Consider the following 15,000-nt stretch of genomic DNA (forward strand, 5'->3'; position numbering starts at 1 on the left):
CCATTTCGAATTCAAAGAATTTAGTAAAGGATTTTATTTCAGCGTTGTAGAAGGGTGGCCCATTGCCACAAGTGATTTGACTGGATTTTTGTATGAATCTAAAACATTCCGTTCATTTTCGTTGATTTTTCTTGGCGTTAGTGGAAGTATACGCTCTAATGGCAGTATTTAGATTCCTTCCAGGAAACGCATAATTTTGCGTTCGTTATACTGGCTGGTGTTTTATCTTGGGCCCCTCTTTATTAGATTACAGGTGGTCGGCGTCCTTCGCTTGTAAATAAGATATTTCCAAATTCATGGCTTCATTACTCCCTGGTTGCATGGACTCAGGAGGGGAGCTCGGAATTTTAACTCCTCGATGAATCGATGAGGAATATTACGGGGACGTTTTTAATTGGCATCGTATATTTTGGGGGTGTTTAAGCAAGGTGACAGAAGGAAATCGATGCCCATTTTTAACACAGGGAGGTAATTCGTTCTTATGGCCCATTTCGCTGCGTAGACAAGAGGCGTTCGTTGCTTATGGTTTGTGTGTGTTCAGTGATGCGTTCTCGATCTGCGAGGCTAACAAGCTCATCAGGACTTCACTTTTTAGTTTTTTGTAAAAGAAAACTATTGTGATGGAGGCTTTGTCTGCCTGTCAGCACTTTTTCCGTCCGCCCTCAGATCTTAAAGACTACTGAGGCTAGAGGCCTGCAAATTAGTATGGTGATCCTCCACCCTCCAATTATCAAACATACCAAATGGTACCTCTCTGGCCTCAGTAGTTTTTATTTCATTTAAGGTTAAAGTTAGCCATAATCGTGCTTCTGGCAATGAAATAGGACATGCCACCACCGGTCGGCGGTTAAAGATTCATGGGCCGCCGCTCATAAGCATTATACCTAGACTGCCGAAAGATAGATCTATTTTCGGTGGCCTTGATTATACGCTGTACAGAAAACTCGATTCTGCTGAAGAAACTTCGGCGCATTTTTTACTTGTTTGTAATGTGCTGGTTTTGTAAGCCCATCTTACCTAGGGGATAAATAACCAGATACGCTCATGGACGTATAAAACCTGTTCTACGTTGTATTCTACGTTGTATTAATGCTTCACCAACTCCTTAGTTCATTTGTCTTCTCGAGCATTATCCAGAACTAGACTTTTAATAGCAAGATCGATATCCCCAAGGTCTGGAGAATAGGGTATCCCCATCTTGGAGAGTTGAGTTGGTGATAGTGACGAGAGGAAGCCAGAACGAATGGTGAATTATTCAGAGAGTACAAGAGAAGAAAATTTAAAAAGGGAAATGAAGACATACCTCCCAGATAGTTCTGTTATCAGTGTCATCATCAACCCAGAGTAAATAGTTAACACTTATTCCTTAATGTTACAAGACAAGTTAGTAAGACTCACGTCCAGTAAGGAATTCCAACCTGAACTTATTCTTAGAGTTTGGAGTCAACCAGTACGAAATACATTTCCTCTCCTCTCCAGATAGTAAGGAGGAGTTTTGATTGCGTAAGAAAGAGGGAGTAGTCTACTATTTCTGTATTCTTTCTTGCGAGAGTTCAGTGCTTAATACTGGTATGTTAATATGTATGTGAGCCCATGCACCAGTGCATAATGAAGCTACGACTTTGGAAATATCATTTATAAGCCGAAAGACACGAATCATCTACTGATATATATATGTGTGTGTGTATATATATATATGTATATATGTATATGTATATACATAATTAAAATATCTACTGATAATCTTTTTACCATGTATTTAGGTACTTGTAACATTCACAGTTACCTTGTAACGTCTGATTTTCCTCTCTGAAAGACTCTTAAGAGTTCTTTCAGAGTTATGGATAGATTGACAGAGTGTATATATATATATATATATATATATATATATATATATATATATATATATATATACATACATACATATATATATATACTATCTGTATGTATCTAACTCTTATGTATAATATATGAATGTACGTATAATATAAACGGTGCCTCATGAAAAAAATGTTGGTAGATGTTCAGTGACTTTAGCCCTGAATTTCTCCTTGCTATATTCTGAAGTATTCCATATATATACGAAATCACTTGCAACAACTTTGTGACTATATATATATATATATATATATATATATATATATATATATATATATATATATATATATATATATATAATAATAATTACATCAAAAGTTAAATCCCATGAAGAGATCAAATGAAAGAGAGAGGCAGCGGAAAAGAAAGAAAAGCTGCATTGAGATATGTAAATCCCCTATTCAAAAACTTTGTACATTACTTATAACTTTTCCTATATGCATCCCTCCCCGAGCAGTAAGGTTAGAGCATATGCAAAAACTCGAGAGTGAAGACATAAAAGTTCCGAGCGTAAATGCATTCAAATGCCCAAGTTACACTACTTATAGAATTATGGAAAAGAATCTTCAACCTTTTTTTTTTTTTTACAAATCTGTCTTTATTTTTTTACTTGTAATTTTTCTTTGTGGATATTTTTTTTTATTGCACCACTTAGACGTCTTGCATATAACTTTGAAATCAAAATATGATTATGATAATTGAAAAATATATGATTATAATAACTGTGATAAACGTCAGCAGATGACTGACATTCCATTTTTGCATAATGAAAATGAAAGTCTCTTTTCAGACATCACCGTGTAATGGAACAATTTTACAAAATATGAGTACATTTAAAAAAAAAACTTTGAATTATTGATGTTTGTCTTCATCTTCGTCATAAAATGAAAGGCTCTTATTATTAGCTTTTGGCGCTTACATAATTTAGACATAGATTTTACTAAATACTAACGGAAAAGTAACACCTCGTGCTCCGTGCCTATATTTCTTCCAGTCGATCCATAATCCTGTGTAGCTGGAACTTAGTTGGGTAGTTCCTTATCTCTGATAGGCGGCAAGCGTTTACTTACGAGCCCATAAGAAGACATTTCAGAGATAAGGAAAAAGAAGAAGGGCGAAGAATAAAGGTAACGTAACCGTGAAAGTTGAGTCCCGGTCCCATTTTCCCGAGATGTAACCGAGTACCGGGACCTTTCCCTGAAAAAAGCGGGACGCCATATCTGAAAAACTAACCATAGAATTTTCTTTTAAAAATCTCATTATGTTTCCCATATCCAAATTACTCCAGTCATTAATCTAACCTAACCTAGGGCATGGCAAAAAAAAAAACAGGGGCTGGTGCAATACTAGCATACATCTCAGGAATTTGCGTCGGGGTCTACTTATTCTGCTTTTACAGAAGAGCTTAGTTTCTGAAAGAAGAAAGTTCCGTTGACAATACAGTGTCATGAATGACCAAAACCAGAGTAGATTTCCTTCATTGATGGCAATTGACCACATATTATACGACTCTGAAAAACATCCAAGAGTTCAAGAGAAGATGCATTGCATTAATACCCGTAATACGATTCTCCTTGTATTTTAATAATTTACTTCAGTTTTATATATTTGTTTTCTAATTTGTTAATTTGTTTTTTTTTTCTTTTTTAATAAGTAATCTCTTCTTTCTGTAATTCCTATTACTTTCTGGCACTTCTTTCTAATGAGCAACATATTCTCTAGAAGCTTGAATTTCGTCATTAGCTCCTGTTGGATTGTTCCGTATGAATAGGGTTCGTCTTCTGAATAATAATAATAATAATAATAATAATAATAATAATAATAATAATAATAATAATAATAATAATAATAATAATAGATATTATTATTATTATTATTCTGAATTAAAGATTTACCGCTTACAAACTGAACTAAGAACATATTTACAAATTGTCTCACGCTTAGGAAAGAAGTCATAACTTTTTTACCAGATCCATTTACATAACTTTAGAAACTGCTGAACACAATGCTCTTTTATGCTGACAGATGTAAACGAGTAAGTTTTAACTATAGTTCAGTAAAGCTTACTTCAAGTATACTTGTCAAGTACTCTAGGAAATTTTAAAAGAATTTTTATGATTTTTTTCATTAGATTCTATATTTCAGTCAAGAAGTCATTAAAAGCGCATCAGTCTGTTAAATTTTTTTTTATATTCATAAAAAAATCATAATGATACAAAATATAAAATGGTAAAAAAAGTTATTTCATTTTCAAATAAAAATTGGTCAGCTCTCTTGGAGAAAACTTGAATAAAAATGATACCTTATTGCAAGATAATCACTGAGACACGGGAAAATTATATAAGAAAAAACCTGGCGAGTTTGTAGAATATTTGTAATAAATTTCCTCGGTTCATTTAAATTGAATCTATCTATATTAATAAAATCCGAGTTGATCTTTCTTCTTTGTCCGCCCCGGGTGGGAGCGGGTTTGATAGGGGATCGGTAGGGTAGGGGAGAGATGACAATCCACCCTCCTCTGGCAAACTTGTTTGTCCGCCCCGGGTGGGGTCGGGATTGGTAGGGGATCGGGAGGGTAGGGGAGACATGACATATCCACCCTCCTCCTTTAAACCTTTTGTTCGCCTCCAGGTGGGGTCCCAGGTAGGTAGGGGATCAGGAGGTGGGGAGACATCCACACCCACCCTCCTCTAAACCTGTTTGTCCACCTCAGGTGGGGTCCAAGTAGGCAGGGGGATTGGGAGGTAGGGGAGACATGACATTCCACCCTCCTCCTGCAAACCTGTTTGTCCGCCTCGGGTGGGGTTGGGGTGGGTAGAGGTTCGGGAGGGTAGGGGAGACATGACGGGCAGCGCCGGGTTCCAGCGCTGCGTAACGCGCCATCAGACTCGTAAAGAATAATCACCCATTTATTTCTGAATAATTCCATAAACACTCCTTCACGACCGTTGTGATATCACAGAACTTCCTCAGGTTATTGAATACCAAATCTTGAAGTTGCCATATTAAAGGAGGCTATAACCGAAAAAACAACTCATGTAGTATTTTTTTTCATTCGCACAAACACATACATAAGCGCGTACACAATAAAACAAACACCCGAATGACAGCACTCACATACCACTCGCTGAAACTCACTTTGATTGTTTACATAAAATTACGCTTAACAAACAGCGTCAGTAAAAAGTTTGCTCCCGTTTTCTGGGTGCCTATACCGACTCTTTATCTGTCTTTCTTTTGTATCCCACCTGCCTGTGTATATATATATATATATATATATATATATATATATATATATATATATATATATATATATATATATATATATATATAATATATTGTATATATATATACATATATAGAATAGATGGATGAATATTGATGTAATATGTTGCGTGTGTATACATATATATATATACATATTTATAAATTGTATATGTATATATATACGTGTGTGTATGCTCTCTCTCTCTCTCTCTCTCTCTCTCTCTCTCTCTCTCTCTCTCTCTCTCTCTCTGAAATGAAAAATGAAGAGTCAAGGCAATGAACCCTCCAGATTCTTCCAGTTTCCTTGGTAACAACAGAAGATATCGCAGGAACTGTTTGTTGACTTTCTTTGTTCTCTCTCTCTCTCTCTCTCTCTCTCTCTCTCTCTCTCTCTCTCTCTCTCTCTCTCTCTCTCTCTCTCTCTCTCAAATGCATTTCTTTTTTATTTTGCACGCACCTTGATCTTTTACAATATCGAATCAATATATATATATATATTTTTTTTTTTGTACCATTCAAAGAAGCGAAAGTGGGAAAATGGTGCAATGGGAGAATTCTCTCCAAACGAAGGGTCTGCTCCATAAACCAAAAGTTATTCCTTCTGGTCAAACGAGCAGCGGTATCAGGGAGCAACAATCAAAACAATCAAGTCGTCAGGGAGGAAACAATCACCGCCAATGGTTCGGTTTCGGAGGAGACTTGGATTGTGAAGCGGGAAAGGTGGAGATATAAAGAGGAAGTTTTTGGGTAAATGGTCACAGTGTGATCTCCGTTTAACCTTGCACCTTTGCCTTTAAAGGGGGAGTTATTTAGACACTATTAACAATGCTAAACTAGGAATGGTAACCAGAGATGAAGGATGTCTTAAATATTAAAATAGTTATCCTGACATCACGCGGATTAAACGTTTTCTTTCATGATTACTAAGACTCATTCAGCACATTACTCAAGTAAAACATGCGCCGAAGTTTCTTCAGCGCAATCGAGTTTTCTGTACAGCGTATAATCAAGGCCACCGAAAATAGATCTATCTTTCGGTGGTCTAGGTATAATGCTGTATGAGCCGCGGCCCATGAAACTTTGACCACGGCCCGGTGGTGGCCTGTCCTATATCGTTGCCAGATGCACGATTATAGCTAACTTTAACCTTTAAATGGAATCAAAACTACTAGGCTAGAGGGCTATAATTTGGTATGTTTGATGATTGGAGGGTGGATGATCAACATACCAATTTGCAGCCCTCTAGCCTCATTAGTTTTTAAGATCTGAGGGCGGACAGATTAAAGTGCGGACGGACAGGCAAAGCCGACACAATAGTTTTCTTTTACAGAAAACTAAAACTGCGTCGTTTATTGCAAGAGAAATTATGAAGCTATCCACTATGTATGATCGTTATTAAACTTTTATTCTTTTTGAGAGTGGTGTGACTTTTCAAAGGTGAATACCAAAGCTAAGCAAGGAGGGAAAAATCAGAGGTTGCGAACCACCGCCAGCGTCATTAGTCTTGTTAACTACTGTATACAGTCCGATCCGTTTAAGATTACCCAAATATATTCCGTGTCATTTATACTTTCTTTCACAGACAGCACAAAGATATCATTTTCTTTGAATTATATAATGATGACAATAAACACAGCATGAAAAGGTTACGGATCCATATCCTAACTCAGACCCACACTAAAATTAGTAAATTGTTCCTTCAACATCAGTATTTATGCAATCCTGCTAGCAGGCAGACAACCTACCCGAAGAACGTACACTCCTATCCTGAGGTCATACGAGCGTAGAACTGATATAGGCCTAAAACTCTTACTCCAAGAACGAGTGCTCAGAAGCTTACCTAATGACTTCGGGTACCTTGTATAAGCGGCAATGAATCATAGTTAGGCCTAGTAAGTCAACAGAGTGGCTGGAGATCAGGTGTGTGGTGTTTCTGATGCTTTTCAGCTCCCGGGTATTGTAGGATATTACTTTGTCGAAGGGCGTCGGTAATCACACCTAATTCGTGCTTTGTTTTTATGCAGCTTAGGAATGGAAATGCAAGATATAGATGCAGACAGGGAAATGACGTGTAAAAGCAGATACATGAGAGGGAGAGAGAGAGTAAATTTTTACGGTATCCATTGATGTAGTGAACATAAGTGAAATAGTTCATGGGAACCAGAGGAAGATTGAGAGGCAGTATTCATACCATCACTGTCTTCATAATCACCTTAAGTAATTATTGTCTATATAGTAATAAGGGTTGTTTTTATTATCAGAATAATAATAATAATAATAATAATAATAATAATAATAATAATAATAACGCTAAGAAATTCGGAATCTCGTGAAAAACAGTTCGTGTAATAAAAATCGACATTTACATAGTAAACTGTAGTACTATGTAAAAGGCAAAAGCAAAGACTTTCGAACACTTGAACAGTGTTCCTCATCAGTGTATACGTTAAAATAATAATAATAATAATAATAATAATAATAATAATAATAATAATAATAATAATAATAATAATGTGTTTGATATCCACAAGCCAAGAAGGTTAATGTCACTTCTCTCTCGTTTCAACAGGTATCATGGATCCGGCAGCGAGACCTCCACATCCTGACGGTGGGGCGATACACCTACACCACGGATCAGAGATACGAAGTGATCCATTCACAGGGATCCAAGGACTGGATCCTGAAAATCAAGTACGCCCAGGTGCGAGATTCCGGTAGATACGAGTGCCAGGTGTCCACGAAGCCCGTCCGGTCCTATGTCGTTGAACTGAACATTTACGGTAAGTGGACTTCTCGTTTCAAATAAGGTAAAGTAAGAAGTCTCTAATGTTCCTTAAAAGTTGAGCTTTCATTCTCCTTAATTGCATTTCTTTGTTTGTTAAGAAAGTAAAAAGGTATGTGGCATGAACTGGAGGTTTAAGTATACTGGACACCATTGCGAAGTTTATAATGTTTCACGTAAGGTGGTGAATTCGGTTATTGATGCAACTTTCTTAGTTGCTTAAGGAAGGTAAAGTATCTTAGCGTGAACTGGTGATTGGCAGTGCTAGGGACACCGTTAAGAAGTCTGTAATGTTCTTTCAAAGCTGGGCCCATTTCTGATCGATGTGTCATATCATTCTGGGGTCAATCAGTCGTTTTATAGGATTGGACTGGATCGGAATATGGAATTTAGGCCGAAGGCTAAGCGCTGGGACCCATGTGGTCATTCAGCGCTGATGTCATGCAATAGAAGCCTAAAAAACTTTCCTCCACTCTTTATTAAAAATCCTTCAATGTCATTAGGGTCTAAGTTGCGATTTCTTACTCAAACGTGGATCAGCATTTTCATATAGTGGCCCTCTTTGTATTTCTTAAAATATTACTTGGGGTGTTATATTGCTCTTGAGAAACACTTCACAACGCGACATGCACCGTCTTTGCATTTCCAAAGGCAGCACGCAGGTGGCATCAAGAATTCAAAAGTCAGCAGATCGGACCAGCCCTTCCTAGCTTCCTTCCTTCCATGTTTCCTTTCTCCTCGAAAATTTAGAATTGCTCTCATTTCAGGGTCTTGCGATCTCTTAACACTTGCAGCTGTCATCACCTGAAAAGGAAAGACTATTGCAGCAATCATTACCGAAAAAAGGAAAGTCTACCACCGCCATTGATTGGAATTGATTTTCTTGCGTTGTCCAGAGCAGATATTTGTTTATTTAACTGTCTCTGTTGCGTTAGACAAATTGAAAAACGAAAAGGTTCTGTTGTGAATCTGACGTGCAGTTTTGGATGCCATCGCTTTGCTTCAAATGCTGTTTTGGGAATACCTTTAGGAGGCTTTAAAATTTGATGAAGGCCGAGGTTTATGCGATCTCTGTTCAAATCCTTAGAGATATGCAAGTCTAGTCACTAGTCTCAGTCACCATCTTTTTCTGTTTGTTTTTCTTTTTTTTCTCGTAATCAAAAGATTTAAAAACAATTATTAACTCCATTCATCTTTTTCCGTTTTTTAGTCTTCTGTCTGTCCGTGCGCACTTTTTCTGTCCGCACTTGATCTGTCCACCCTCAGATCTTAAAAACTACTAAGGCTAGAAGGTTGCAAAGTTGGTATGTTGATCATCCACCTCAATCATCCAAACACTTCAAATTGCAGCCCTCTAACCCAGTAATTTTTATTATATTAAAGGTTATAATGTTAGCCATAATCGTGCTTCTGGCAACGATATAGATAGGCCACCAGCGGGCAGTGGTTAAAGTTTCATGGGCTGCGGTTCATACAGCATTATACGCTGTAGCTGTACAGAAAACTCGATTGCGCGTAGGAAACATAGGTGCATTTTTTCCTTGTTTTCATTGCATTTATTTCTACTCCTTCATCTGGCAGAGGTTGTGTTTAGCGAAAGGAAACCTTAAAGCGATCTTGAATGCTTAATGGGTCGGCTGAATCCAGATTGAGAGGCAGAAATAAGGGTCCTCGAGATGTACAAACGCAGAACGCAGAGAGAAAGAGTTACACTTTTTCCCGGTATTTGTTTACACTTAAAGGCGTTGATTGCTTCGCCATTTCCTTCGCTTTGCAGAGTCTATTGATAAATTTCGATAACACGTCTGCAGTAGAATGACATTCTGCTTTAGGGTCTGATCTTTGAATATTAGTGTCATCATTGACATATCTGACATTCAGATATAATCAGAAGGGCAAAATATATTACCTTAGAAATGCAACATATAGGATTTATAAGTTCCCACTGAAGGCACGTGCTCTCACTGTTAGTCTAAGTGCCTCCTTTAATTATTCATGAGAGTAAATAAGAGTTTTGCAGAGAATGAACTAGAGTCTCCGAGCTCCCTCTTGGATGTCTATTTTCTTTCAAAACTTGATCAAGATCTGGGTCACAAATTCCGCTGCTGAATCTTTTGTCGAAAGTTATTTACCCAAGCCTTCCCATTCGCAGTCATATTCGTCCAAGAGGATTGGAATTCCTGTGTCGGATCAAAGGCATATCGTTGTTTGAACGCCAGAAATGGCTGGTTGATTGATGGCTTAACAGGAATGGCGGAGGAGGGAGGTGGACAGTGGAAGGGGAGGTGGGGGAAGGGAAGAGGATGAGGAGGGGGGGAGGCTAAAAGGACCCTGAGCCTTTGTTTTAGATTCTATGGAAAATCGTAGGACTTGGGATCTGAGCTGCCTTCTGAATTCTTTCGATATGAAGCTACTTCCGCTGAGAACTGATGCAAATAACTTCTAGGCAGTGGAAAAGGTCGGGATTTTCCTGCACACAAAGAGCAAATTAAAGTCGGTCTGTATCCGACACAGAGGATTTGCTAATATTTAATAATAAAAAATACTCGGAGATTTAACTTCCTCTCCTTTTCCTGCCTGTGTGAGGAGCAGATCATTCTTTATAGCTTCTGATTTTTTTTTTTTTTTTTTTTTAATTCTTTGGGTAATGGTAACATTAATGAAGTTTCATTTCTTAAATGGTCAGAAAGCCACAAGTTTTGAGGCAACGTAAATCTCATCTCCTCATGTGGCATCATATATTTTGATAATTTCCAGCAAAAAGCCAAGTCCACTGAAGAACCATTGAGTCTAATACTTTCGGTAAATATATACCAATCTTTTCAGCGTCTATTTTGAATCATACCTTGAGTGGGCTTATGCCCTGTCATTTGGAGTCGGCAAGTGTTCTTATCTTCGATCTGAAAGGCAATTTTACCTCTCAAAGAGAAATGGGGTCTCCTTATTGTAGTCAGGATAAGCTAGCATCGTCTGAGCCGTAGTAAGGCTTGTGATTAGGACTTTGAGGAATTTGTTATCATTGGCTTATTGAATACTGTATAAGGTCAGGACAGTTCTTGTGATGGATCTTGCACAACAGTGAATGTTACGTCGATATACGTCTGTCTGAATTTGTTACAATAATGATTTTTATCCAGTTCAGCCTAACTGGTATAGTGGTGTAGCAGCTGATTTGCATACACTGCTGTGCCTGGCAGTGTTTTTAAATTAAGAGTCTGTATATTGTATACAGTAAGATTAATGCTGTTCTTTCCTTCTTATTTAACTTGTAGTTTATATTTATATACTCTATCAAAATTTGTCGTGGTTGGTTGTATGTATATATATATATATATATATATATATATATATATATATATATATATATATATATATATATATATATATATATATATATATATATGTTTATATATATAGTATAAATATATATGTGTGTGTGTGGAAAGTACTACTCTAATCAACCACTACACCACAAGAAAACCATGCTAATAGTCTCCTCAAGTGAAGACAAAATTGTTTTTGTTTTAAAGTGGTAGATTAAGCAGTCAAGAAATTCACAAATCAGAGAATTAGAGAATTCCACACATTCCCGAAACAAACCCAGTGTACACCTCCACTCATGATAAGGCCGAGAGAGTGGAGGGGACATGCAATCAAGAAGCTCTTAAGAGCCATGTCCCAAGTCTCATCTACAGAGCAGTCTAAGGGCATCGGATATGCGACGGAGCTGAAATGAACCCGCGTTAGAAGAAAGAGGTGGAACATCTATTAAACGGAGAAACTTTGATACTATTCTATCGAGAATGTTTTGGGAGAATGTCCCACCCGGATGTGTAAATAAGACTCCTTACAAAGATGATTATATCCCAAATAAATCAAAAGGAGAGGTTCTGAGGAGGACTATGTGCATAAAACAAAAAGCATAATGTGTCTTAGAAACTGACTAAACCAGGCCAAAAATGCGATCCCTCCAAGACATGCCTCTGGATGCTATTAAACCTAAAATAGTGATCGGTCGAATGGGTTTAATATCCATTATTCTAAATATTATGGAGATTATAGGTACGAAAGAAATTGGATTTGGAATAAATAGATAAAATCCGATTTATCTGTGCTCCATTCGGAGATGCTAACCAGCTAGGCCTATGTACAAGATGAAGAGATATTTAAGATAGGCGTTTAGAAAATACATGCCGGAAAGGAGACTGTGACGCTCCAACTTACCTTAAAACTGAAAAGCCGACAGCACCGACACATGATTTCCCAAATTTCTTTAGTCAGCAAAATACTCTGCAAACTTACATATAAGTATGGGAGATGCAGCAGGACAATAGAATTTTGCAAAAAATCAGATATTACAGAAAACTACAGACATTTTGCACTGAGATTACATAGTTTCTAAGAGACTGAGTTATAGAAAAACGAGAAAAAACGTTGCTTTCCAGAAGAGACAACTGGAGTGCCACTAAGTTGGAAAAGATGGAGAAAGCCACGTTTGACGAAATCTTTTAATTTAGGGTGATTTTGGCTTTAAAACAGAGGAAACTGTTAAGAGAAGACATAGTCAAACTATTGCATTTCCTCCTGGCAAAGGGAGTTCTTAACCCTACGAATTTTAGTATTGCAGCTTCGAGGGCAGCAAAATTTAGAGGCGGAAGAGATTCGAAGTATTTTAGGTATGTCCACTCCCTAACCTGAATAGCTCGAGGGGAAACAGTTCAACTGAGTCTTGGATGGAGGAAGAGTTCTGATCATAAAAGAGATATAACACGATCTTATTATATTATATATATATATATATATATATATATATATATATATATATATATATATATATATATACATATATACATTTATGTATATGTAGCCTACATATATATATATATATATATATATATATATATATATATATATATATATATATATATATATGCTATATATATACATTTTAAACAACTGTTGCACATGTATCGTCTATTACAGCATTCTAAATTCACTCTACTTATCGTCGATAAGGATGTTTTGAAGGATAAGACAGAGAATGCGCTATGGTGCTTTATTTATCTACGTATTTTCCTTCAAAACTTTAGCCTTCGTGATAAGAAGTATAGGAAATTTGTACTGCCGTAAAGTTATAGATACAATGAAATAGCATCGAACAGAATAGCTACAGTAAAAACTGTCCAAATACAAAGTTAAAGATAACTACTATTATATATAAATTATAACTACAAATATATATATATATATATATATATATATATATATATATATATATATATATATATATATATATATATATGTATATATATAATATATGTATAGATACTATTATATATATGTGTATATATATATTTATAATTAGTTATAATCACATGTATAATATCTTAACTTTGTATTTTTGGTTCAGTTTATATGAATATTCTAGACAGATGCTATTTAATTAATATATATCTATATATATATATATATATATATATATATATATATATATATATATAGAGAGAGAAGAGAGAGAGAGAGAGAGAGAGAGAGACATAATACATCACGTTTTCTCATGAATCCTATACAGGCTGTGTAATATACTTCCAGGGGTATTTTATTTGTATTATACTCAATGATGAACTCAAAAAAAAGGTTCACGTAACCATTAAATTTATAATGACGAAAGAAATGGTCCGTGGTATCACAAAACTGAGTCTACGCTGCAAGAGGAAAGCCGAGGGAATCCTCTCAAAAGAGAATATCGGTGAGCTGATATCAATTGTCCCTGCGAAGCAGATTAGAATGATCTCAGGTTGCGAGAAATTTTTACGTCAGGATGTGCCACTTCCCACGGGAGATTCTCAAGAGTTTCAGACTAATATCGCGATAGAATGTGATTCTTTTGTAGGAGAAAAGAGCTTAGAATATCCGTAAACGTTTCAGAGGAATGTACTTTCATTTGAAATTTTATTTTTCCAAAGACTAGTGTGTTATATAACGCCCCTACAGTTCAGGCTTATTATATAACTTCATTCTGGAGTTTAAGAGGCACTCTTAGGAATAAATGTCATTTTACCGAAGATTATCTTTAACGGAAAGACATTTCTGAGAAACAGTGATAACTCACAAGTGGCTTCGAATCCATCGTTATTGTTGTATTATGTAAATGATGAGTTCTGAAAAGCTTCTCGTCGTTCGGTCAAGTGAATTTCCAAAAAGAAGGGACGCATCGCGAGTGATTAGGATTTTTAAGAAAGGGTTGCATTAGGTAACAAGAACCCTTTAATCGTTAAAAAGAAACTGGCTCGCGTTTATATTCCTGGGTTCTTGTGTTACGTAAGATAACTAAGCAACACTTAGGTAGGCTACTTTTCAGTTTTCCTGGAGTCTAATTTTGGCTGCAACTAAAATGTTGAATAGTTTGCCAGGAGTTTAATCTTGGCTGCAAGTAAAATGTAAAATAGTTTGCCAGGAGCTTAATCTTGGCTGCAACTAAAATGTAGAATAGTTAGTTTGCCTAGTGCAGCTGTGGAATCTTCCGATCTCCAAATCAAAGAGGAAATTAATTCTTGCTCTCTACTGAAGTCTCCGAATTTCAGGCGTAACTGTTTTGTTTTCTATTTCTTCATATTTATTTGTTGATCACCTTTTCTTATAATTATTCACTATTTATTTATCACCTTTTCCTATAATTAGTCTCTCTCTATTCATTTATCACCTTTTCCTGTAATTAGTCTCTCTCTATTCATTTATCACCTTTTCCTATAATTTGTCTCTCTCTGCTGGTTCCTATAAGACGTATAAGTAGTCTCTCTCTATTCATTGATCACCTTTTCCTATAATTTGTCTCTCTCTGCTGGTTCCTATAATTAGCCTCTCTCTCTATTCATTTATCACACTTTTCCTATAATTTGTCTCTCTCTGCTGGATTTCTAAATTAGTCTCTCTCTCTATTCATTATCACCTTTTCCTACAATTTGTCTCTCTGGTTCTAAAATTAATCTCCCTCTATTTACATTTATCACCTTTTCCTATAATTTGTCTCTCTCTGCTGGTTCCTAAAATTAGTCTCTCTCTCTATTCATTTA

The 15,000-nt window shown here is 36.2% G+C and overlaps 1 protein-coding gene across 1 annotated transcript in view; it reads left to right on the plus strand.

The window, feature by feature from the left end:
- The window catches only part of LOC136844378 (zwei Ig domain protein zig-8-like), a 623,526-nt gene that overhangs the window by 496,888 nt on the left and 111,638 nt on the right, over positions 1-15,000 (plus strand). The window contains exon 3 of the mRNA XM_067113463.1: positions 7,715-7,925. Coding sequence (XP_066969564.1) covers positions 7,715-7,925 — 211 coding nt within the window. The remainder of the gene's footprint in view (positions 1-7,714; positions 7,926-15,000) is intronic.

This window comes from Macrobrachium rosenbergii, chromosome 12 (genome assembly GCF_040412425.1).
Source record: "Macrobrachium rosenbergii isolate ZJJX-2024 chromosome 12, ASM4041242v1, whole genome shotgun sequence".
In the NCBI taxonomy this organism is placed as follows: Eukaryota; Metazoa; Arthropoda; class Malacostraca; order Decapoda; family Palaemonidae; genus Macrobrachium; species Macrobrachium rosenbergii.